Consider the following 23,427-nt stretch of genomic DNA (forward strand, 5'->3'; position numbering starts at 1 on the left):
ACTCTCCCACCTCCTAGGGAAGTCATCAGTAGAGAATGTGTATTTACATTTCATCCATTCCACTGCAAAGCCCAGTGGCTTAACAGAAATTTGCTTTCATCCCATAGCTGATTTGTTCTGACAAATACTGTGCTTCCTCCTGCCTCCACCCTCAAAATAAAGATAGAAAACATTGCGATTCTTGAGGCAAGGAGATGCACCCATTTACATGAAATGACTGTGACTCTGCAACACGCTTTGATGTTTAGCATTTTTGTATCTCACAAGCTATCTTGTGATTTCAGGATGGTCATATAGCCCTCCACCTTGCTGTGCGAAGATGTCAAATAGAAGTAGTTAAAACTCTCATCAGTCAAGGATGTTTTGTAGATTTCCAAGACAGACATGGCAACACCCCCTTGCACGTGGCCTGCAAAGATGGGAATGTTCCTATTGTGATGGCACTCTGTGAAGCAAGTTGTAATTTGGACGTCACTAATAAGGTAAATGAATACGGGTGCTGAACTACTTTGTTTAATAGCTCACCTGTTGATCAGATGACCTTTTCCAGTTCTCTGGTATGAAAAATGTGTTTCCTTTTTTTACCTCTTGGAGTGGCCAAAGGCGAAGTATTAAATGACTCACCTCACAAATTTACCTGTTTCAGTTGAATAGGTGGTTAAAGATACATGAAGAAAGAGCCCGAGTGAATTTTGCCACTCAAATCTAATGTTGACATATATGCCAGCATTCTTCCCTAGCTGTATAGATTTGCTTTGTGCAGATTACATCGAGGCACTGAACAACAGGTGAAATGCATTGCTGCTGGTCTTGGTTTGATATGATTTAGTAACAGTGATTTATATACAGAAATGAAGACTGGTACATTTTTGTGAAAAATCTGCTTTGAATTCTTCCAAATTATGTGGAAAGATCTGCACTGTCATCTAACAAGGGATTTAACTCAACGGCAGATTTTATTCTCTGTTATAAAAATAAATGTCGTATTGGCTGGTTTATGTTTATCTTCATTGAGTTGACTTATTAAAATAAATCCCAATCAATCATTTATCTCAAAGTAGAATAGCTTTAATTTATCTAATAAACAAAGTGTCACTGGCAGGGTACAGGAAACCTCAGAATGAAAACGTTAAACGTAAAATTATTTTCAAAAGTTGAAGTCAGCAATCTGAGTAAGATGCTTTTTGGGAGCCTTCTTGTTGATCATCATTTCACAGACACGTGACAATTGCAGAAACACTTGGTAAACATTATAACCCTAGAAATGTTGATTCCAGTACATATCTTGGGTTACTGCTAAAAATGTGAACTGTCCAAAATTGTTGTAAGTGCTTTTCCAAAGAGAATGTGTAATAGCCGGTCTGTAAACTTTGACATACTGGTGACATGTTTGCTTCTTCTGTTGTGCTAGTGCTGCAGTGTAGGAGATAATGAAATGTGACGCTTTACAGGTTTAACATTCTGGCTTACCTCCTAGAGGTCTTTAAGAGAAAAGTAAACTGTTTCAGGAAACTTTGCTTTGGTTAGTTTGAACAGGTTAAGTTCAGCCTTCAGGTTCTGCTGACAGGCAGTGGGTCTTAGGGTTGATATTTAGCTCTGAGGGTCTTTCTCTGCCCTACTTAATTTTTATATACTACAAACTTTAGACTTTATTCATAGAAGTATTTAGGTTGCTATCTGCAGCATGTTTCATTCAGATGTTCTAGCTTCTTTGTTTTTGTGGAAAAGTACATATGCTGGCAATAACATTTCGAACTAACACTTTGATTAATTACCAAAGCATTGACCTTCCCTGTAGTATCCACCTGAAAAAAATTGTGAGGCTTTTTGTCTTGACGGTTGTCCAGTGCAATCAGTTTTTATTTTAATAATTAAAATCATCAGGTGCTAAGTGAAAAAACTTGCAATAATGAGCTCCCCAGTCCTTCCTCTGGCCTTAAACCTCATTGACTAGGCAATTAAATCCAGATCCACAGATAAGAATGCATTTTGAGGAAGGTGAGTTAAAGCAGCACAAGTCTGGGTTAGCATCTCTCTTCATAATGGAGAGTGCTGTGGCCACAGAAGCTGTGGTTAAAGTCTGTGTCCCATTATTTTTTTAGGAGTCATTTATACTAAAGTGATTTTTAGAACGTTCTTTATCTGAAAGGGTCTAATAAAATAAAGAATCTGTATTTCTGCTGGTCCTCTTCAGCCCTGTAATGGAAGTGCGTTAACACAACAGCTTATCCTTGGTACTCACATCTGGCGTTGTCCCATATATACATAATATGAATTGGAGGCACCATTTATTTCTTCCACAGACTGCAGTAGAAGATTATACACATTTATTTAGCATCATAGAATCCCAGAATCATTTAGGTTGGAAAAGACCCTCAAGATCATGAAGTCCAAGTGTAAACCTAACACTGCCAAGTCCACAACTAAACTTTGTCCCTAAGTGCCACATCTGCACACCTTTTAAATACCTCCTGGGATGGTGACTCCACCACTTCCCTGGGCAGCCTGTTCCAATGCCTGACAACCCTTTCCATGAACAAATTTTTCCTCATATCCAACATAAACCTCCCCTGGCGCAACTTGAGGCCATTTCCTCTTGTCCTATCACTTGCTACTTGGGAGAAGAGACCAACAGCCTCCATGCTACAACCTCCTGTCAGGTAGTTGCAGACAGTGATAAGGTCTCCCCTCAGCCTCCTTTTCTCCAGGTTAAACAGCCCCAGCTCCCTCAGCCGCTCCTCAACAAACTTGTGCTCCAGACCCTTCACCAGCTTCATTGCTTCTCTCTGAACTCTCTCCAGCACCTCAGTGTCTTTCCTGGGGGACGATCACTGCCCTGGTCCTGCTGGCCGCACTATCCCTGATACACAACAGGATGCTATTTACATTGAGGTGTAGAGTTTTGAGGCGCTGGGACATCTTTTCAGTTTCCAGCTGTCTGAAAGTTAGCTTTGCTTTCAAGTACTCTTTCATTAAATAATTTTGTGAGTTTGCTTCTGAACGTAGGATTGAAATGGGGGGAGCGGTACTGAAAGCATGAAAATACGCGGAGTAAGAGGAGCTGTAAACAGAGAATACATGGTAGTGCTATTTACAACAGTAGCTCTGATCATGGAAGACAAGAAGTGGATGCCATGAGGACCTGTTGTCACTGGAAATACTCAGGGGGAAAAGCAAATATTGGGAAGCAATACTTACAGCACTTTCCCTGTGTCACTGAAAGCACAGATTCTTTCAGGCTGACTTACTGCATTCGTCCCTTTCATTCCTTTGGTGGAAGGGAGGAGTCTGCAGATGCGTAATCTTCAGCAATACTTAGATTGAAATAGAATCCAGAGCTTTAAAGGTTAAAGACTTAGTGTTGCTTAACTGGTTCATATTTAATTAAGCAAAATGCAATTAAATGTATTGGTAATTAGAAAGACATTCTCAAATATAGCCAAAAAACTTTAAAAGATTCCTCCACAGTTGTTGGGGATTTTCCTATAAAAGTATTTCCCATTTTTTAAGTAGCTGATCTAACCGTTGTTTTTAAATGAGGTTTGAGCACTTGTGCTTAAGCTGTAATCAAAAGTATTTTTTCTTACGGTTTTTGCAAGACCTTTGCTTATATGTAATTGTACAATAAGTTTGATTATTAGTCATGAAATTTGGAGTGAAGTTCTTTGGCTAACGTGATGACACTTTTTTCCCCATGCTAGTATGGAAGAACACCTTTACATCTGGCAGCAAACAATGGCATTCTTGATGTTGTCCGGTTCCTGTGTCTTACTGGTGCCAATGTAGAAGCTTTAACCTGTGTAAGTATTGAGAGACGCTGTTACGCTTCTTGCTTCTTTGATGTATGATAGTAGGAAACTAATTCATCTCTTAGAGGAGAAGGAAAAAAGGAGAATTGTTTAATATAATTACATTTTGAAATTTAAGAAAAAAAAAATGTTAGGCAGTTGTATGTCCATAGCGTGAAAAACATTCCCTGTTGTCCACTTGTTCCCTTCTTACAACTACATTTGAAACTGATTAAAGCACAGTACAGCTACCACGTCACCTACAATTAAGAATTTCTTCACCCAAGAACTACTGGTAGCGCTGTGCTTTCTGTAGACGCAGTGCACCACTGTCATTAAGATGTACATCATTTCACATCACATAAGGTTACCATACAAATGTATCGTATATATCTTAAATATTTTTCTTGCTTTCAGGGAATTAAAAAGCTTTGTTTTCATTGTGAGAGATCTGTGGGTGCATGGATGAGTGAACTAGCATGTAACTGTCCTTGTAAAACAAATAATTTATGACAGATCAGTCAGCACCACTGCCTCCAGTTAGCACCACTGAAGGTATTTTTCCTTCTCACTAAGGTGAGAAATGTGCTTCTCCCAGCTGGCATATCCACAGCAGGAATTAAGTGGTTTTTGTTATGCACACCTCATACATACATTATAGGCATCATACACACCATTACCTGTGTTTTATTTTCAGACGCATTGAATCAGTTTACATTGCTATCACCACAACAAATGAATTTTGCTCAGAAGTAACTATTTCTCTATTCAAATTATGTTCTTATTAGATTTTAGTTGAGTCCAAGTTTTTCAAAGCTCTTCCTTACAAGGTATCCCTGAGATGGCTGAAATGGAGGGAAGTAGGAGAAAACTTCTGTTCCATTTCCTTACCCATTTGATAGAAAATACGAACATTTTTTTTGTTTTTCTGTACATTTAGCACTGTGTTTTTTTCCACTGTGAATCTCATGCAACAGGAGGCCTGAACAAGCTTAGCATCTAAAAATGACTTTTTGATAACTACTGAATTCCTGTGTCCCCTATTGGTAATAAAGAAATATGCATGCAGTGGACTTTGTGGGAAGTTATAGAGATTTTTGTTTGTCACCTAGTTTAGTCTTTAGTCCCTTTTTTCTTTTTTTTTTTCTTTTTTTTTTTTTCCTCTATGTCCCATTGTGTATCCATATTTTCAGTACTATGTACTCTAGAGATAAGATAGAACGAATAGCTGATGGGACAGTTCTGGAGCTGTGTCTGTTCATTTACACTATGATGGCTTTGTTGGTATAATTACCTTTGTGGACACTGTCCTTCCAAGATAAAAGTACTTTTTATCTCTTTAGTTTAGATGAGTTTGAAGGAGATATTGAAGTAAATTGTGCTGATACTAAATCTGGCAAACTGAATATACATAACTACCCATTACTCTGGCTGTGTTATGGCAGAGAGAAGGGAAAAGGAGGAAGAGGGGAAGTGTATGTGGTGATTTTAAAAGCATTTCAGTTTTGCATTAGTTTGCTAGGTCCATTTAAGCTGTTCTGAAAAGTCTTATTAACTGCTCTTTCTGAGCCACTGCAGTAGAGTTAATTACCTTTTTCTTCTCTCTGAATGCAATTTCTTAGGAGCTAATTTTTTCAGCACTGTTCGGTAACTGGGCTGCAGTATGATTTCCCTGCCTCCTGCCCAGGCTAAAGCACATTTTATGACTAGTTTGATTTTTAATTTGATTGGACGAATGTTATTAAGTGACCTTAGGAAGCCTTGTGTTCTGGGCGTATACAATCATTTCCAGTGTTCCATATTCCCTAAAAATTATGTTGTGCTCACATGCTACCTGGCATCACATTCTTGGCTTCTCCTCACAGAAGTTTCTAAAATTGTACCAAGTTCAAAATTGTCAGATTGCTTAAAAATGTTGAATGATGATGCTTGCAAATGGCCAGTTAAACTCATGACCAGCTCTTGCAGGCACAGCTGTCTGATTTGCAACAAAGGATCCAGTCAGCAATTGCAACAAAATATTACCACCAGGTGTGAAATATGCTTTCATGGATCCTATAACCAAGCCCTTTTCAAATAAATACCAGCTATGCTTGCACACTGCCATTCCAGTGTATAGATACCGTGTACTTTTCAAGAAGGCTTGAATAGGAAAATAACTTACTGAAACTCATTTTCTATATTGCTTGTGTATACAAATTATATTACTTGTGCTCTACAGTTCTGCAGTGGACATCCAGAGAATTAAAAAGCCTCATCTTCTTCACAGTTTTGGACAAAAAAGGGAACTTTGTTCTGTTAATATCTTTTTCATGGAAGCAAATGCATTTTCTACTTGTTCTCTCAATCAATAAATTGATCTTCCAGATCTGAGCCTAATTTTCAACAGACATGTGAGCTGAGCTGCTAGCATGTGTCAATTGTCAACATTTCAAAATGCTTTTTTGGGGGTAGATTGACCTAGAGTTCTTTCTGCTGTACTTGGTGCTTGTTGCTAATGCTCTGGGGTATCCTTCACCTACTCACAGGCCTTTCTGCCTGTCATGTTTACTGTGTGGTCTGATGACCATGGACTTCAAAAATGATGCTTGTCAGGCAACACCCTTGCTATGGTATTGCTCCATCAGGGAAGGTGAGCTCGGAGCGGGGAGCAGACAAGAAGACAAGCAGTGACATTGTCCTCACCAACAAGGGCCTGGTCCCACAGTACCCAAGCAAGGCAAGCAGGGCAGATCCAGTGATGGCCACCAGCTTCAGCCAAGAGTCTGGGTCACCAGACAACTCCATAACAATTAAGCAGGTCTGAGGTTAAGTCAAAGTCAGGAATTGGGCTCGCTGACCATGATCAGCCAAGAGTATAGTGATCATGAGTCAAGTCCATAGTGAAGAAACAGATTAAAGGAAGTCAGGGACCTGTTCAGTGGGATACATGGCCATATTGAGGCATGTAGCTGTAATATTGCTCAGGTGAGGACCAAGGACAAAGTAGATGTGCTGACCCTAACCTCCCAATCCCATTTAATCCCAGGTTCCTGCTGTATGAGAAGAGTGGTCTCCTGGCTGGGCAGCTAGCATGCCATCAGGGGAACTGCTGGAATACTTCTAGTGCTTCTGTAGGTGGACACTCCATTGTCAAAGATAATAATTTCATATGTAGAGATAATAATTACAGAAACCTCAGGGACTACTTAAGACTTCAGGTTTCACATGAAAAGCTAGTAAAATCAAAGATAGAAACTCAAGAAAAATATATTAGTTTTCCAGTACTACTTCTTAATAAGAGAAAGCTCTTATCTGAGGGAGCAAAAGAAGCAAAGCGTTCATAAATTAGTTGCCTGTTACCAAAATATATAACAATAGCATTAATGTTGTAAGAGTGAAAGTAGTGAGCAATTTTTCTTTCAGACTGTTTAATAGTAAACTGCTGACCTTTGAAACATGGGTAATTGAATGGCAAGACCAGAATGCTGAAGGCAGCTTTGCTTCTTTTATATTTGCTGATGCAATTTAAACCACATCCCTTACAATGTTCTTGCTTTCTGGAAACCTCCAGTGGCTCGCACGCCACTGCCATTCTTTATCCATTAATAAACAACAGTTACCTGTTATTCATGTGAGTGAATATGCTGATGTGTCCCCTTTCTGTGAACTGTTTAAACTTCTAGATCTGTTCAGCATGTAATAGCTAGCAATTACTTGCATCTGACGGCAATTCTGTTACTGCCTTGAGCAGCTGAGCTGTGTTGCACATGATTTTTTTTATTGTGGGCAAAAGGAAGGAACTGCTGCTAAAAATTTGTGTTTTAACAGGATGGGAAAACAGCAGAAGATCTCGCCAGAGCAGAGCAGCATGAACATGTAGCCAGTCTGCTTGCAAGACTTAAAAAGGTTGGGAATACATTAATTATAACTGATGTGTTTGTGTTTCTGAGGTGCCAAGAAAAGTTTGACCATGGAAAATCGTACAATAAGATGTTCATCAAAGCCATTTTAAATAGCTGTAGCAAAAGTAGTGGAATGCTGGAATGATGTCTTTCCCCATCCCTGTCCCCCCCTCTTCATTTTTAGGATGAAATAATGCCCTCAGTTAAAGCTATTATGTACATATTAGGAAAAATGGCTAATCCTGTCTGCACCTTTGATTTATTTTATCCTGTCTCTGACAATGCCTAGCAAAGTATTTAGAAGAAACTTGAAAGTAAATTAGTAAGAATTAGTGCATCCCACAAGAGGACTTATGTCCTCACCATCACCATTTTATTTAGACTGGGTTTATGAAGTATGAGGGATTTGTGCCCCTTCTGGAAACTGTAATACCATGTGGCATAGTTACCTAAGTTCTCAGTGTCTTTTTCTAATTCTGCTGTTTCAGTATCTCCAAATCCCCTTACAACCAGAACACAAAGCTGATCTGGTCTTGTTGTAAGGCAGCAAATCTGACACATCTGATATGCATTGATTATTTTGGATAGGCAGCATCACTCCTGCCACGAAGGTTCAGGAACCACTTGCCTGGAGAATCCAGGTAGCAAGCAGATAAATTAAAACAGTCTTGTTTTAACTATGCTAATGGGTCTGTGGAAAACTGAAATAAATGACCACTTAGGAGCTGCAATAGAATATGGTGTGTACCAGACGTTTCCAAGGTAAAGTAGAATCATGTCCTTTAGTCATTCAGTGAATCTATAATTGTAAGATTGTGAAATGTATTGGTGAAGTGTCAGAAAGTGCCAGAGTTCTGATTTCCTTTGCAATGGTATCTTTTATAAATGTTTGTTGTAACAGGTTCTGTTTGCACAATTATCCCTATACCAAACCCTTGCCTGTTCCTGCACGCAGGTGGATAAGTTTGTGTTTTAGTCATTATATAAATACGGAATTAATATGAATTGACCTAGAACAAAAGGGAGGAGATCAGATAAATCTCTTCTGAAAGAGACGTTAGTAGATGTAGCTGTCTTCTTGATAGCAGAGTCTACTTAATTATTGAAGACCTATATATGTGGGAAAACTGTATGACAATTATATACTTCATCAGAGTATAGTTTGCAACTGAGAATCTGATGACTTGGAATTAATAAACTACATCGAACCATTGAAAATATTGTAGTACAGCTCAAATTAGTCAATATCATCTAGTAGAGAATGTACCTGACGCTTGTTTTATTTTCAATATCTGTGGAGGGTTTTGTCCCTTATAGGACACACATGAAGAATGTCCTGTCACAGTGACTCTTGGAAAGGATTCAGTATGAGCTATGAGGGTGTGCAGTATTTACATTGTGACTAACTTATTTAATAAATGCCTGTTAGTGAGGAAGGAACTAAATTATATGCGCTACTATTTGTGTCAAATTTCTCAGCTTAATTGCTGCATGCTTATAATTTGGGGGGACTGTAGGTGCTCATTCAATGACTCATCCTACAGTTTAAACTCAGTACAAATGTAGAACACATCTACTCTCTCATCTCCAAATGAGGGAATGAAGGATGATGCCTTTGCCCTTCCACCTTTCTGCTATTTTCATGTTTCCTTAAAACAGGTCTTTCTGTGGTGAGAGACACTTGATAGTTCACTGTCCAGCACTGCATCCCTTTGTTGAGTTGATCTTCCAAACTCAGCTTGTATGGGAAATAAGAGCATCCATGTCTGATTGCTTCTTATTGGGCAAAGAGTAACGACAGATTTTATTTGTTCATCTTCAATTCTGTTTCCAGCTGGAAGAGAAGGAGTATCCTTCAGATACCACAAGACAAGATACAGAGGGGTAATGTGGGAGCCCAAAGTGGAAAGCTTTTCTGTAGGAGATGTGATTGGGTTTGAGGAAGGCCCGTGTAGGAGGGTGAGACTGCAGCTGTGGAAGAGACAGTGAATGCACATAGGGTGAAATGTGAGAGGAAAAATAAGTAGGGAGGCAGATCTATTTAGGCCTGAGAGTAAAGAGGGAAACCAGCCTGGAGGGTGTACACTTGTAGTAGAGGGGTAGAAAAATGGAAAGTGGATAGTACGCGAGAAGTATTTTAAGGTAAAAAAGAGTAATCGTGTGGGGAAAGGAGAGGCAAGAGTGATTTGGGAAAAGCAGTATTTATCTTGCAAAGAACTGAAGTGGAAATAAAGAGAACTTGGTGGAGGGAATGGGAAGAGTACAATTCTCCTAAATAGAAGAATTACAGAAAGGTTAACATGAAGGAGGGAAATGCACATTGAGTTTTCAGATTGCTCAGGTGGTAGCCATGACTGCAAAATTCTTAAATGCTTCATGTATATTATATAGAATTCTGGATATTGCTTATGCTACTGTGACTGACAGGTAAGGAGAATTGCTGCTGAAAAAGGCTAGCTTTTCTACCTTTGCTCTCTCCATCAGAGGTCAAAATGATCCCATTCGCTGATATTGAGCCTGAAGTCACATGTGACTTCCATGAGACTCAAGGTGACTCTAGAGAGCAAGCAGTCAGCTGTGCCTTGTCTGCCTGTCCATTCCCTTCTGCCAGTAGCTGATAACTTGAATGATGAGGCAGATGAAGGAACTAATCCAGATGAACACCAGCCTGGCAAGAAAGAGTTATCTAAACCTTAGGTTTTGAGTTTGCTGTGAGGCAGAAGTTCCCTGTCACATGTTAATTTCTTCTTCACTTTGAATTTTAGGATACGCACCGGGGGCTTTTCATCCAGCAGCTGCGGCACACGCAGAATCCACAGCCTCGGATCAAACTGAAGCTGTTCGGATACTCTGGTGCTGGGAAGACAACCCTTGTGGAGTCTCTCAAGTGTGGCTTGATACGAAGCTTTTTCCGAAGACGTAGGCCTAGACTTTCCTCAACAAACTCAACGAGATTTCCCCCATCTCCTTTGTCTTCCAAACCTTCAGGTATATCTTCAAAGATGTAACATTTGAATGAGGAAACATTTTCCTCTTAATCTGTGTAGCTCCTAAGGAAGAGCTGTTTGGTACGCTACAAAAGGCAGGACAGGCTTAGTTTGTAAGAAAACGAGGCAAAGCAGAGAGGGTATTGACTTCTCTGTGTGCAGGCTCGTACCTAAAATAAGAGCAAAGAAAAACATGGGTGTGGAGGGGTGTAGGAGTAGTTAAGGTTTTGTTTACTCATATGCTGCGTAAGTGAACTTGAACAGTGGAGGACAGGACTTCTGAACAGTGTCGTTTATTTTTCACAAGAAGTCTTAGGCTAGAAATGCCACTGTCGTCAGATTCTACTATCATGATTTTGGGGATTGTTTTGTCACACAAGCTAACTTATCGCTTTCAGAAGCTCAACTTTAAACTGATGTTTAGAAGTAGCCTTACTACTTCAGTTTTAGGTGGGGTCAGGATTACCTCGTTACTTAGAAACATTTGGATAGTACTTGCAGGTTTAGGTGTCCTTCATTTTTTAGTAATGTCAGAACATGGCTAGTAGTAGAATTCATGTCACCTTACAAAGGTACAAGATACTTGGGGAGTGACTTGACAAGAGATAGCTGGCACAGGGATTGTTTTTGCAGTTGCTCTTCACCTAGAACAAGGGGCTCACATCTGTGACAAAAGAATAAAGAAATTTACTACATGAGCCATTGATTTATTTATCTTACATTACTGTGCCACACAAGGGGAGATAAGTCACTCAAGGCACTTCCTGGAGGCAGGTGCAAGAAAGTTTTGACTAAAGACAGGTTTGGGGTTTTTTTAATATATATTGGTTGGTACTATAACCAGAGGATAGGTGTAATGTGTTCATACCATCATAAAATCAAACAGGACTGCCAGTCATATTGGCAAATAATTATAGAAATAATGGTGATTTTGAAGCATGCAGCTTACCTAGATATAAAGCCAGAAACTTGTGCAGTTCTATGCAAACAAAGCCAGTATGGCATTGTTTTAATGTTTGAATTTTTTTGTTTTTATTTGTTTCAGTATCTGTTCTTTTTGGATGAAAATCAGCATATAACATGTAAATACTGTTGGGAGTTGAATGACATAATCAGATAAACATTAAACCAGTACAGTTTGGTCTAAACTTGATTATGTGCTGAGGATTGTTTAAATTTTGTAAAAACAAGTGTGTCAAGTCACCATGTATTTATTTAGAAGAGCCTAAAAATTTAAATGTTGCACTAGAAGATCAAACATGATAGTTTTACAGCTGACAGGTAGTTTCTTTGTGTATTAGAACCGAAATATTGGACTTCGGCTTCCAGTGAAGGAAAGAAGTGTTTACTTTCTCCACTAGATGGTGCAAGTGCATTAAAAACCCTTTCATTTCGCTTTTAGGGAATCTGAATCACACGTGAACTAAACAGATTGCTTATTAGAAAAATCGTTTTGGTTATGGGCCTGCTCTTCTCCCCCACCTCATGAGAAACAATTGTTTCACAGTGATGTTTTTATCCTTACGTACAAGAATCAATTGTATGAAAATGTAGTATTTCCATGCCAATAAAAATAACCATGTTATAAAAACACAGCTCTTAGCTAAAAAAGCAGTATATCTTTGCCACATTGAAGAACTTTAACTAATGAAAGCTTTCATTCTCAAATAATGCATTTATCTTCTCGGCTTCTGACCCTGAGATATATCTGCTAAAAGGCAAGAAGTGCTAGATGGGGTCACTCTAATTAATTTTCGTTTTCATCATTCAGAATAAGGATGTAGTTGTGTATGCTCACAGCTTGGTAATCATCTCCTTTCTTTGAAAGCACTTTGGTTTTCTTAATCAGCTTTAACGCCTTGCATACTTATTTTGAAGTGACCGGGTTGTGATTTTCATATGGTTTGTAATCTCATTTTCCTTTCGCTGACCCAGTTTCAGTGAGCATTACGAATCTTTATCCTGGTTGTGAGAATGTCAGCGTGAGAAGCCGTAGTATGATGTTTGAGCCAGGCCTGACCAAAGGGGTGTTAGAAGCTTTCGTTTCACCTGCTCATCACTCTCACTTCTCTGCTGATGACCAGTCCACCAAGGCCATTGACATTCAAAATGCCTACTTGCACGGTAAGCAGAGCCCTGGGACGGCATGCCTTAATGCTGCGGGACAGTTAATGCCATGTTGCTTGTTTCTAAAAATAAATTTTTAAAAATCTGACTTAATATGGTAGTGACTGTTGTTGAGAATCCAGCACTGGTGGGGTTTAGTTTGTTTGAGCAGAAAGTAAATCTGCATGAGGTTCTGTACCTGTAATACACATAGGAATCACGTGTCAGATCCTTACAATATCACATATAAATGCTCTTGAGATGAGTAAGCGGGACAGGAGGAAAGAGGGATTTGGTGTAATAGGAGTGAGTTGGCAGACTGGCTGCTAGCATGAAGGCTCCTTCACCTATACCGTATGTTGTTTGGCAGTCTTATCAGATTTAATCTATTCTCCTATACCCAAGTGTCCGCACCATGTAAGTGGTTCCCAGCTGTATGAAGGACCTACCATTCTCACCCCATGACATGGCTGGAGCATGTTTGATGAGTCCTGGAGCTCACCAAACATCATGAGTGGAACTTCTGATTTAGTTTTTTCTTTTTGCAAGGAAGCTAACTGCTTTGCACTTGAAACAAGTTAGCAGTAAGAAAGGTCAGTCAGGAGAAGTTGTCACAAGTACGTATGTGGTGTTTGACTATGAAGACCATATAAAATGGTGTATATACACCACCAGGCATCCTAATAGTTATACAGATTTTAAGGTCTCTCCTAGTAGGATCCCGTCTTAATACAGAAAATGTTTTGCATGCCTTCGCTGCAATTTTGAGGCCAAGTTAGGATTAATCAAGATTTTACTTTATAGAGAAAAACCTGTTTATGAATGCAGTATATGCACACTAGCACATGCAGTGACAACCATTTGTCCTAGATGCTGAAGGGTTTGGCATGTAGCTAAAGCTGCTTGTTTCTCCAGGCTTATTTCCTCTTTTAGTGTAATTTGAAACCAAGTCAGATTCTGCAGTGAAACAGAGTTGTGCAACAGACTGTCAGGAGAGGTTTCTTTTCTGTCCTGTCTCAATACAGAAGGAAAGTGTGCATATACTCTAAATAGCTGTACTCGTAACAGCAAATTTGAGGTTTCTGGCTTCTTTTCTTCTAGAAGTCTGAGATGCATCTTAATCAGCATTCATTTAAATAGAGGTAGTACAAGTACATCAGACTTGCCCTAATCAGATGGTGAGTCTGGGAAGTGCCATACAGTGCAACACACTCATACTCTTCTCACCTGAAGCTAAAGGAGATGGCAAAAAGCAGCATGGTGCTGTTGGGATCATTAACGTGCTGATTCTTCAGTCCTGATTTGACAATGTAATGTGAATGCTACAATTCTGTAAAGCAAAGTGGCTTCTTTGAGAACACCCTTCAGCTGTTTTTAATACCAGTGGTGGCAAGTTAAGGAGAAAAATTTTGAAAAATGTTGAGGTTTTACAGGTAAGCAGGAAAAGAATGGGGGACGTTATTGTTGTTTTTCAAGGAAATTAGAAGATCTGTTGCTCTTGTGCAAGGCAAAGGCCAATTTAATCTGTGAAGCTGCATGCATTTGACACACAGGTGCTTCCTTGTGGCATCCACCTGGATGTCCTAGAGAAGTGAATGTGAGAGAGGAACAACAGATTCTGAGGACCCAACTTCTCTTTATTCATGATTGCATTTTCAGTCTTGTTTTCTCCTATGCATAAAGGTTATTTTTGTGAAGTTTAAATCAAATTAACTTCTTTGTTTGTCTTTCCGTGGTGGAAAGATGCTTTGTGCTTACTGACAAAGTGTGATCTCTTAATCTGTTTGTCTGTTTTTCAGGAGTTGGTGATTTCAGCATCTGGGAATTCTCTGGGAATCCTGTATATTTCTGCTGTTACGATTATTTTGCTGCGAATGATCCCACTGCAATTCACATAGTACTTTTTAGTCTTGAGGAGCCTTATGAAATCCAGTTAAACCAAGTGACCTTTTGGCTTAGTTTCCTGAAATCATTAGTGCCAGTTGAGGATCCAATAGGTATGTTCTTCTGCCTATTAATGTTCTTGTGTTTCTCTCTCAACTTCGTACAGCCCCTGTGTTGAGTGCTGTTATGTGTCTTCATCCTCATGCATTCAAACAAACTACACAGCGTTTCTTAGAGAAAGGGAATTTTATCTGTGGAACAAGTCTGAAGAGCTGTACACACCACTTAGTCAAACTGGAAAGGGTCATGATGTACAGTGCATCCTTGTGGCACTGGGATTTACATCTGTAAATGGCAGATGAAGGTTTTTTGTCAGATAAGCTGCGTGGAAAAATGTTTCAGAGGGTTGGATGCATTTAAAAACAAGTTTAGACACACTGCTTAAATTGTGCTATGTCTAACCCCAGTTAACAGTTTGCCAGCATAAATTAGTCTTGTCAGTAAGAACAGGACAGAATGATTTTGTGCAGCGACATTACCTCTCAGTGCATGCCACTTCAATATGTTTAACCAGAGCTGTATTTGAACTTCAGACATATTAACCTTCGGTGCATCAGGGTGCACAAAAAAATTAGTAAATTTCACTTTGTATATTCTCAGATTTTGCACAGGTTTTAAGTAAGTTTACTTGTTTTATATTCAAGCTTTCTAACTGAAAGTTACTTGGCAGGCAAACAAATTACATACCTTGTTTTTCATTAAAAGATCTGTAGATCTAGGTGTAGATACCATGTAACTTGTTCGTGTTTGTAGCTGAGCCTTGGTCTGCAGACGGTGACTCTTTCATGGGTGAACCACGCTCTGACACATCTTGGTGCTATCAACTGAAATGTTATTCCAGCCAGTGGATCTAACTCAGCATTCATGGACATTTATAATGCTGCTAAGGACTCCGCAGACGAGCATATCAAATACTTACATAGTGCATGGAGTATTTTCCCTCTCTTTTTGTCTGCTCGATTCTATATGCCTTATCTCAGCCAGATAATGATGAGCCAAGGCTTTCAGTTTGCACTTAAAGCATCTGCATGTCTTTCATTTTCCATTTTAGGTCAAATCACAAGGTTAACAATATGAGCATTTGGATCTAACCAACATGAAATTTCTTCTGGAAGTAAAAGCACAGAAATTTGCATTAAAGTATCAAGGCTGAAAATCAGGCTGATTTGCAATTGCTGAAAGCATTTCATGGCTCCTCAGTCAAGCAAGGAAACTTAGTTCTTGATTTGACCAAGTTAGAATTTGAGTTAATTGTTCTTGCTGATCTAATTATCAGCATTATTTAAATGATTTGCTTAAATTAGTGTATATACTGCTCAGCTCAGTTTTGTACTATTACAAATATCTCAAGTAATACGTAGTAACTTATTTAGCAGAAAACTTAAACTTTTGGAATTTCCAGTCATTTTGTTTTAAGTCCTTCAGCTGCCAAAAAAAAAAAATATTACTACCTTGAAATATTTATCTTGAAGTGCTATGCAGAGATTTGGGAAGATGTGGCATTTTATGAATGAATCAAGATTCTTTAGCTCTTAATTGTTGATAACTTCAGTGACGTAAGCATATTTCACCCATGTGACGTTTCGTCAGGCAAAACCAGCAAGATTATATGTACTGTCTTCTTAAAAAACAGTTTGACAATGTCTCCTCTTTTCTAGAAGAGCAGTTTGAGAAAAGATTGAAAAGTGTGTGTTCCATACTGTCACCTCATTCATGCCATTTGTATCTTTTTTTCTCATTCTTTTTCATGGTTTCTGCCAGGCTTTCCTACTTAACTCTCACCTAAGTGAGAGGTCATTGTTTGTGTAAGTACGGCAAAATAGCATTCATACCAACATATGAATGTTGTAGACATTTTGTGTTCCCCTTATAATCCTCTGCTTTGCACCTGTAGTATTAAGGACCATCCAAAGATAATGAGAAACCCTTTTAAGATGCTGTTATTTGCACTATTATAGTTTGTAGTTAATAGATATATCATTAGTGTTCCTGATTAATTTTTTGTTAAAACAATGAAGTGATATAATATCGATGTATCTGATAATAATCAAAGAATCTAGCTGTTCAAATTGGACATGATATAGATAAGGCTATAGGCAGACAGCCAAACCACCAGGTGTATAAGCACAGTATGGCTATGCTTAGAGTTGGTAAATGCACTGCAAAAGGAATTGGTATGAAGAATGTAAAATGTACTGCTGCTTTCCTGGCTCGGTAAGACAGCCATCTCCGCAGGCTTGTCTCTTAGTGATGGAGTGCTCTTGTTTCTCTTCTAGCATTTGGTGGAAAGCTGAAAAGTCCCCTGCGTGTCGTTTTGGTCGCCACACATGCTGACATAGTGAATCTTCCTCGCCCTGTTGGAGAGTTTTGGTATGACAAGGACATGTCCTTGTTGAAAGAAATCAGGAACAGGTGAGTGGGGAGTTTATTTATACGTAGTGTTTAAACATGTCAGTTGGAAAGAGGAAGTGCTAAAAGACATAGAAACAAGTAAAAGGTTTTTATGTGGCTTAAGTTTTATGATATTGTGATACATTGAGTATGTTCAGCAAGCTTATATTATGGAAGAATTGCAAAAAATTACAAATATTACAGTTAGCAAGCTGCCTTAAGCAAGCTAAATTTGAGAGCAGCTACACTGAGGGATATGGGACAGGCAAAGAGTAAAGTCAAGACCCTGAATTTTAAGAAAACAAACTTCCATCTCTTCAAGGAGTTAGTCAGTACGACCCCCTAGGAAAGAGACAAAGAAGCAGATCTGGCAGATATAAAAACATGTTTTCCATCCAGCACAAGAGCTCTCGATCCCCAGGTGTAAGGAATGGGGTAAGGAGGGCAAGAGGCCAACGTGGCTGAGTGGAGACCTGCTGGTCAAACTAAAGAGCAAGAAGGAAATGCAGAGGCGGTGGAAGCAGGGACAGCTGTCCTGGGAAGAACATAGAGACACTGCCTGGTTGTGCAGAGATGGGGTCGGGAAGGCCAAGGTGCAGCTGGAGCTGAACAAGAATAGCAAGAAGGGCTCCTACAAGTGTGTCAACCAGAAAAGGTCAAAGGAGACGTAACCCCCCAAGATGAGCAAGACTGGAAAACTGGTAACAACAGAGTCCTGAGGCAATTGGCTGATGTAGCTGCCAAGCCACTCTCCATGATATTTGAGAAGCCACGGCAGTCAGGTGAAGTCCCTGGTGACTGGAAAGAGGGAAACATAGCAACTATTTTTAAAAAGGGTAGAAAGGAGGACATTGGGATCTACTGACCTGTCCACCCCACTCCGTGCCTGGGAAGATCATGGAACAGATCCTCCTAGAAGCTGTGCTAAGGCACATGGAGGGCAGGGAGGTGATTTGAGACAGCCATGATGGCTTCACCAAGGGCAAGTCCTGCCTGACCAACCTAGTGGCCTTCTACAGTGGAGTAGCTACATCAGTGGACAAAGGAAGAGCTATGGCTGATGTCTGTCTGGACTTCTGTAAAGCCTTTGACATGGTCCCCCACAACATCCTTCTCTCTAAATTGGAGAGGTATGGATTTGATGGGTGGAATGTTTAGTGGTTGAGGAACTGGCTGATTCGTCACACCCAGAGAGTAGCAGTCAATTGCAAAATGTCTGAATGGACACCAGTGACAAGGGGTGTCCCTCAGGACTCCATACTGGGATGAGTACTGTTTAATATCTTGATCAATGACACAGACAGTGGGATCAAGTGAACCCTCAGCAAGTTTGTGGATGACACGAAGCTGAGGGGTGTAGTTGACGTGCCCGAGGAACAGGGTGCCATCCAGAGGGACCTGGACAAGCTCAAGAAGTGGGCCGATGGAACCTCATGAGGTTCAACAAGGCCAAGTGCAAGGTCCTGTACCTGGGTTGGGGGAACCCCCAGTATCAATACAGGCTGGGGGATGAAGGGATTGAGAGCAGCCCTGCAGAGAAGGACTTGGGGGGCACTAGTAGATGAAAAATTGAACGTGAGCCAGCAATGTGCACTTGCAACCCAGAAGGCCAGTTGTATCCTGGGCTGCATCAAAAGTAGTGTGACCAGCAGGTCAAGGGAGGTGATTCTGCCTCCCTCCTATGAGGACAGGCTGAGAGAGTTGTGGTTGTGCGGCCTGCAGAAGAAAAGGCTCCAGGGAGACCTTGTTGTGGCCTTTCAGTACTTGAAAGGTGCCTATGAGAAAGATGGGGACAGACTTTTTAGCAGGGCCTGTTACGACAGGACAAGGAGTGATGGTTTTAAACTAAAGGAGGGGAGATTCAGGCTAGACATGAGGAAGAAGTTTTTTACTATAAGGGTGATGAAACACTGGCCCAGGTTGCCCAGAGAGGTGGTAGGTGCCCCATTCCTGGAAACATCCAAGGCCAGGCTGGATGGAGCTCTGAGCAACCTGATCTAGTTGAAGATGGCCCTACTCATGGCACGGGGGTTGGATGAGATGAACTTTGAAGGTCCCTTCTAACCCAAACTGTTCTATGATTCTGTGATTCTGTACTGTCTATCATAGTAAAACATCATAGCATAATCAAAATTTTTTCATTATTCTTTGAAGAAAAATACCTCTTGTGTTATTTAAGACTGAAGTACAGCTGGATTAAGAAATAAGACTGAATTTCATAGCATAATCAAAATTTTTTCATTATTCTTTGAAGAAAAATACCTCTTGTGTTATATAAGACTGAAGTACAGCTGGATTAAGAAATAAGACTGAATTTGGGACCAAGTAAATAATTGTTTACCTTTTCTCTTTTAGGTTTGGAAATGATCTGCAGATTTCAGACAAGTTATTTGTCTTGGATGCTGGAGCATCTGGGTCTAAAGATATGAAGCTTCTCCGAAATCACTTGCAAGAAATAAGAGGCCAGATAATTTCTGTAAGTAATGTCCAATGGTCTGGTTTGGGCCAGCAAAAATCTGAAAATTGTATGTAATAATTTACTGTAAATTAAGCACTTACGTTGTGAAACATAAAGAAATTAGTGCTATTAGTGCATGGGAGCATGCATGACAGACCTGGTGATAAACAAACTCCTGACATCAAAGATTCAGTCAGCATTTTCAAAATGTCGCACAGGTCACCAAAATGATCTCTCTTGAAAGGAAACACTTTGAGAATTTCAGTTCAAAGGTACAGTTTTGTATTTTGAATTGACAGTAATTGAATTCTCGTGTTGACCCTTCATTTTTTTTTTTATTTTTAATCCTTTTTTATCAATGTATTATTACAGAGAAACAGAATATATTTCAGGCAAATAAGTTTTTCGTTGAAGGAACACCGGAGTTAGAACAGTTCCCTCAACTGTTAGAAAGATAATTCCCGATATAGATCTGTGAACTGAATATCTGTTCACTTTTTATTGCAGTTTTTTACTGAGAAATATATGCTTGGAGTTGCATTTATGTGTGTAGGTATATGTATATGAGACTAAAGGTAAAACAGGCATGTTTTGATGTCATCAGCATCAATCTACAAGACTTCCATACTGGGGGTGACCCAAGTCAAGTTGTTTTGTAGCCTGTGCGAAATAGATTTACATTTCTTCATACCAAAGGCCCTCTTACTTGTGTGGCACACCAGCAAGGCTTTCTGCAGCTACTGTTTTTTTCCTTTAATTAATTAAAAGTGAATTTATTACTGAGTTCATTCTGTAGAATGAGGAAAATGTTTTGGTTTTATACAAAATTCAGCCTATTTTACATTCCAAATGGTCTCCTGATTGAATAAGCTTTTCTTCTCTGTCAAAACTGTCATAGCTGTGGTCACCAGCTCAAAATTTAGAGGGCCTTGCTGCATAAGAATTGTGTGTTGTGGCTTGAGAGTTTAGGATGAAGACATCAGTGATGTCCAAGACAATCAACAGATGAAAGTACCATCTTTACCTCTTCTCTGGTACTCTGCTGTCTCACTTGTTGAAGTAAATTGGTCCTGTACAGATAGTGATGAGTACAGATTTTAATTAAATGTTGATAATATCTGAAATAAAGTTTAATTTCTAGATGCATGAAGTCAATTGATATGTCTTGCAGTCACTGTTTCAGGTGGTCAACACATTTGACAAGGCAGGATTATATAAACCCAGATTTGTTCCGCATGTCAGGATTCCCTTGCTAATCATGTCGATCTTTGGAAAATCTGCTTATTTCAGTGAAAAAATTGTTTCTGGAATTCACTTCATGAAGAAAAGTTAGATCTTACAGCGAGTAAATGCTAGATAGAAGATTAAGGGTCCGTCACATGTGAAACTCTTTACATGTGGATGTACATCATGAATGCATTAGACCTTGTAATCTCCATTCAAACAAACCAACCAAAAAACGCAACAGTGCCATTATTCTCAGCAGAGCAGAATTACAAATGAATGTTTTCTGTGGTTTTTTTAAGACTTGCCCAGCTATGACTCACCTGTGTGAAAAAATAATCTCCACACTGCCTTCATGGAGAAAAATGAATGGACCCAACCAGCTGATGTCCTTGCAGCAGTTTGTGTACGATGTACAGGAACAGCTTAATCCCCTAGCAAGTGAAGATGATCTACGGCATATTGCACAGCAGTTGCATAGCATAGGAGAAGTAAGTGTTTCTATCTGAATTTGCATACCTTTATTACCAAGGCACTGCTTTCATAGAGTATTGCTTAATTGGGGATTTAAGCAAGTGCCTGCAGTTACTTTTTTTTCTCCTCCCTCGTAGTTTTATCATAAGAAGAAAGGACTGATTAATAAAGTTTTTTGTTATCTTTATTGTCTTGTGGCTCCTATTTCATTCAAGATTATTTCTTTGAGACAGGAAGAATTAGTTTATTGCTATACTTGTAGGAATATAAGATACCCAGAAAGGATAAGTATGCTATCATCTTCATATGAGAAATTTGTGTGTATTCACACAGAAATTTGTGTGTATTCATCAGAAATGGAATCATAGAATAACACCTTTGCATAAATAGCTTGCTAAATAGCTTGCAGGGCATGGCTGGGCTTTACAGCTGTTGGGCTTTAATGGCTTTGTTAGCAGTGGAAATCAAGAACAAGATCTGTTCTTTGTTCTGAATACTTGCAAATCAAAATGCACTGTTTGTTTTTTCTCTTGTCAGCAGTGCTAATTAAATGATTATGTTGGTAAGTTAGGAAGGAGAGAAAATGGGATGTCATTATGTACTTCATGAGATGTAAATAGTAACTTTCTTATTTATAAACAGATTAACATTATGCAGAGTGAAACTGTCCAAGATGTTGTGCTTCTGGATCCTCGCTGGCTCTGTTCAAATGTCCTTGGAAAAATCCTGTCTGTAGAGAACCCAAAAGCCCTGCATCACTATAGAGGTCGCTACACCATAGACGACATCCAGCGTCTGGTGACAGATAGTGATGTGGAAGAACTGATACAGATTTTGGATGCCATGGATATTTGTGCAAGGGACCTTAGCAGTGGAGCAATGGTGGATATTCCTGCTCTCATAAAGACTGACAATCTCCACAGGTCTTGGACAGATGAGGAGGATGAGGTGATGATTTATGGTGGCGTTAGAATCGTTCCTGTGGAACATCTTACCCCATTTCCTTGTGGAATTTTTCATAAAGTTCAGGTGAATCTCTGCAGGTGGATTCATCAGCAAAGCACAGAGGGAGATGCTGATATACGTCTGTGGGTAAATGGATCAAAGATTATGAATCGTGGAACTGAGCTTTTAGTGCTGCTGGTCAACCATGGTCAGGGTATAGAGGTTCAAGTTAGAGGACTGGAAACAGAGAGGATCAAGTGCTGCTTACTCCTGGATTCTGTATGCAGCACTATCGATAATTTAATGGCCACAACCTTACCAGGCCTTCTGACTGGGAAATACTACCTTAGTCCTCAGCAGCTGAGGGAACATCATGAACCAGTGATGGTCTACCAGCCTAGAGACTTTTTCCGTGCACAGAGTCAAAAGGAGACATCACTGACCAACACTATGGGGGGATATAAAGAGAGCTTTAGCAGTATACTGTGTTTTGGGTGTCTTGATGTCTACTCCCAGGGAAGCCTAGGGATGGATATTCATGTTTCTGATCTGAATCTGCTTACCAGAAGAAAACTAAGTCGACTTCTGGATCCACCTGATCCTATGGGCAAAGATTGGTGCCTTCTGGCCATGAACCTGGGCCTCCCTGATCTTGTTGCAAAGTACAATACAAATAATGGAACACAAAATGACTTTGTCTCAAGCCCAGTCCATGCTCTTCTGCAGGAGTGGAGTAATGCTCCTGAGAGCACTGTAGGTATCCTAATGTCTAAGCTGAGGGAACTGGGTCGCAGAGACGCAGCAGACTTTTTACTGAAAGCATCTTCTGTATTCAAAATAAATTTAGATGCTAATGGTCAAGAGGCATATGCTTCCAGTTGCAACAGTGGCACATCTTACAACTCCATTAGCTCTGTAGTGTCACGGTAAGAGCAGGTGTTTTGCATGGACGTCTTTTCAAACTGCAGAAACGATAAAACAATACCATACAGGAGTTTCTGTGCGTTTTCACATATGGGGTTTTACACCAAGGGATCTTTATCCTTCTCCAGCACCACCTTTTTGTGCATAAACTTTCTACTTCTAACTGTGAATTGTTGCTCTTTATCTATTAAAAAGGCTGGTGTACTTCTAGTGTTTTAAAATTATTCCTGATACATAATGTGCTGCTTAATAATGCCATTTTAACTGGAAAGTCTTAACTTTTGGATTACATACTGCAACTG

The 23,427-nt window shown here is 39.6% G+C and overlaps 1 protein-coding gene across 1 annotated transcript in view; it reads left to right on the top strand.

The window, feature by feature from the left end:
• Positions 1-23,131, top strand: part of DAPK1 (death associated protein kinase 1) — a gene marked incomplete at both ends in the record, with an annotated part of 89,252 nt that extends 66,121 nt beyond the window's left edge. The window contains 10 exons of the mRNA XM_080362361.1: positions 285-482; positions 3,702-3,800; positions 7,599-7,676; positions 10,438-10,660; positions 12,595-12,783; positions 14,565-14,762; positions 16,986-17,121; positions 19,456-19,576; positions 21,085-21,273; positions 21,899-23,131. Of these exons, the coding sequence (XP_080218487.1) occupies positions 285-482; positions 3,702-3,800; positions 7,599-7,676; positions 10,438-10,660; positions 12,595-12,783; positions 14,565-14,762; positions 16,986-17,121; positions 19,456-19,576; positions 21,085-21,273; positions 21,899-23,131 (2,664 nt within the window). The remainder of the gene's footprint in view (positions 1-284; positions 483-3,701; positions 3,801-7,598; positions 7,677-10,437; positions 10,661-12,594; positions 12,784-14,564; positions 14,763-16,985; positions 17,122-19,455; positions 19,577-21,084; positions 21,274-21,898) is intronic.
• Between the last annotated feature and the right edge of the window lie 296 nt (positions 23,132-23,427).

The sequence above is a fragment of the Nesoenas mayeri genome (genome assembly GCF_963082525.1).
Source record: "Nesoenas mayeri genome assembly, chromosome: Z".
Taxonomy (NCBI): Eukaryota; Metazoa; Chordata; class Aves; order Columbiformes; family Columbidae; genus Nesoenas; species Nesoenas mayeri.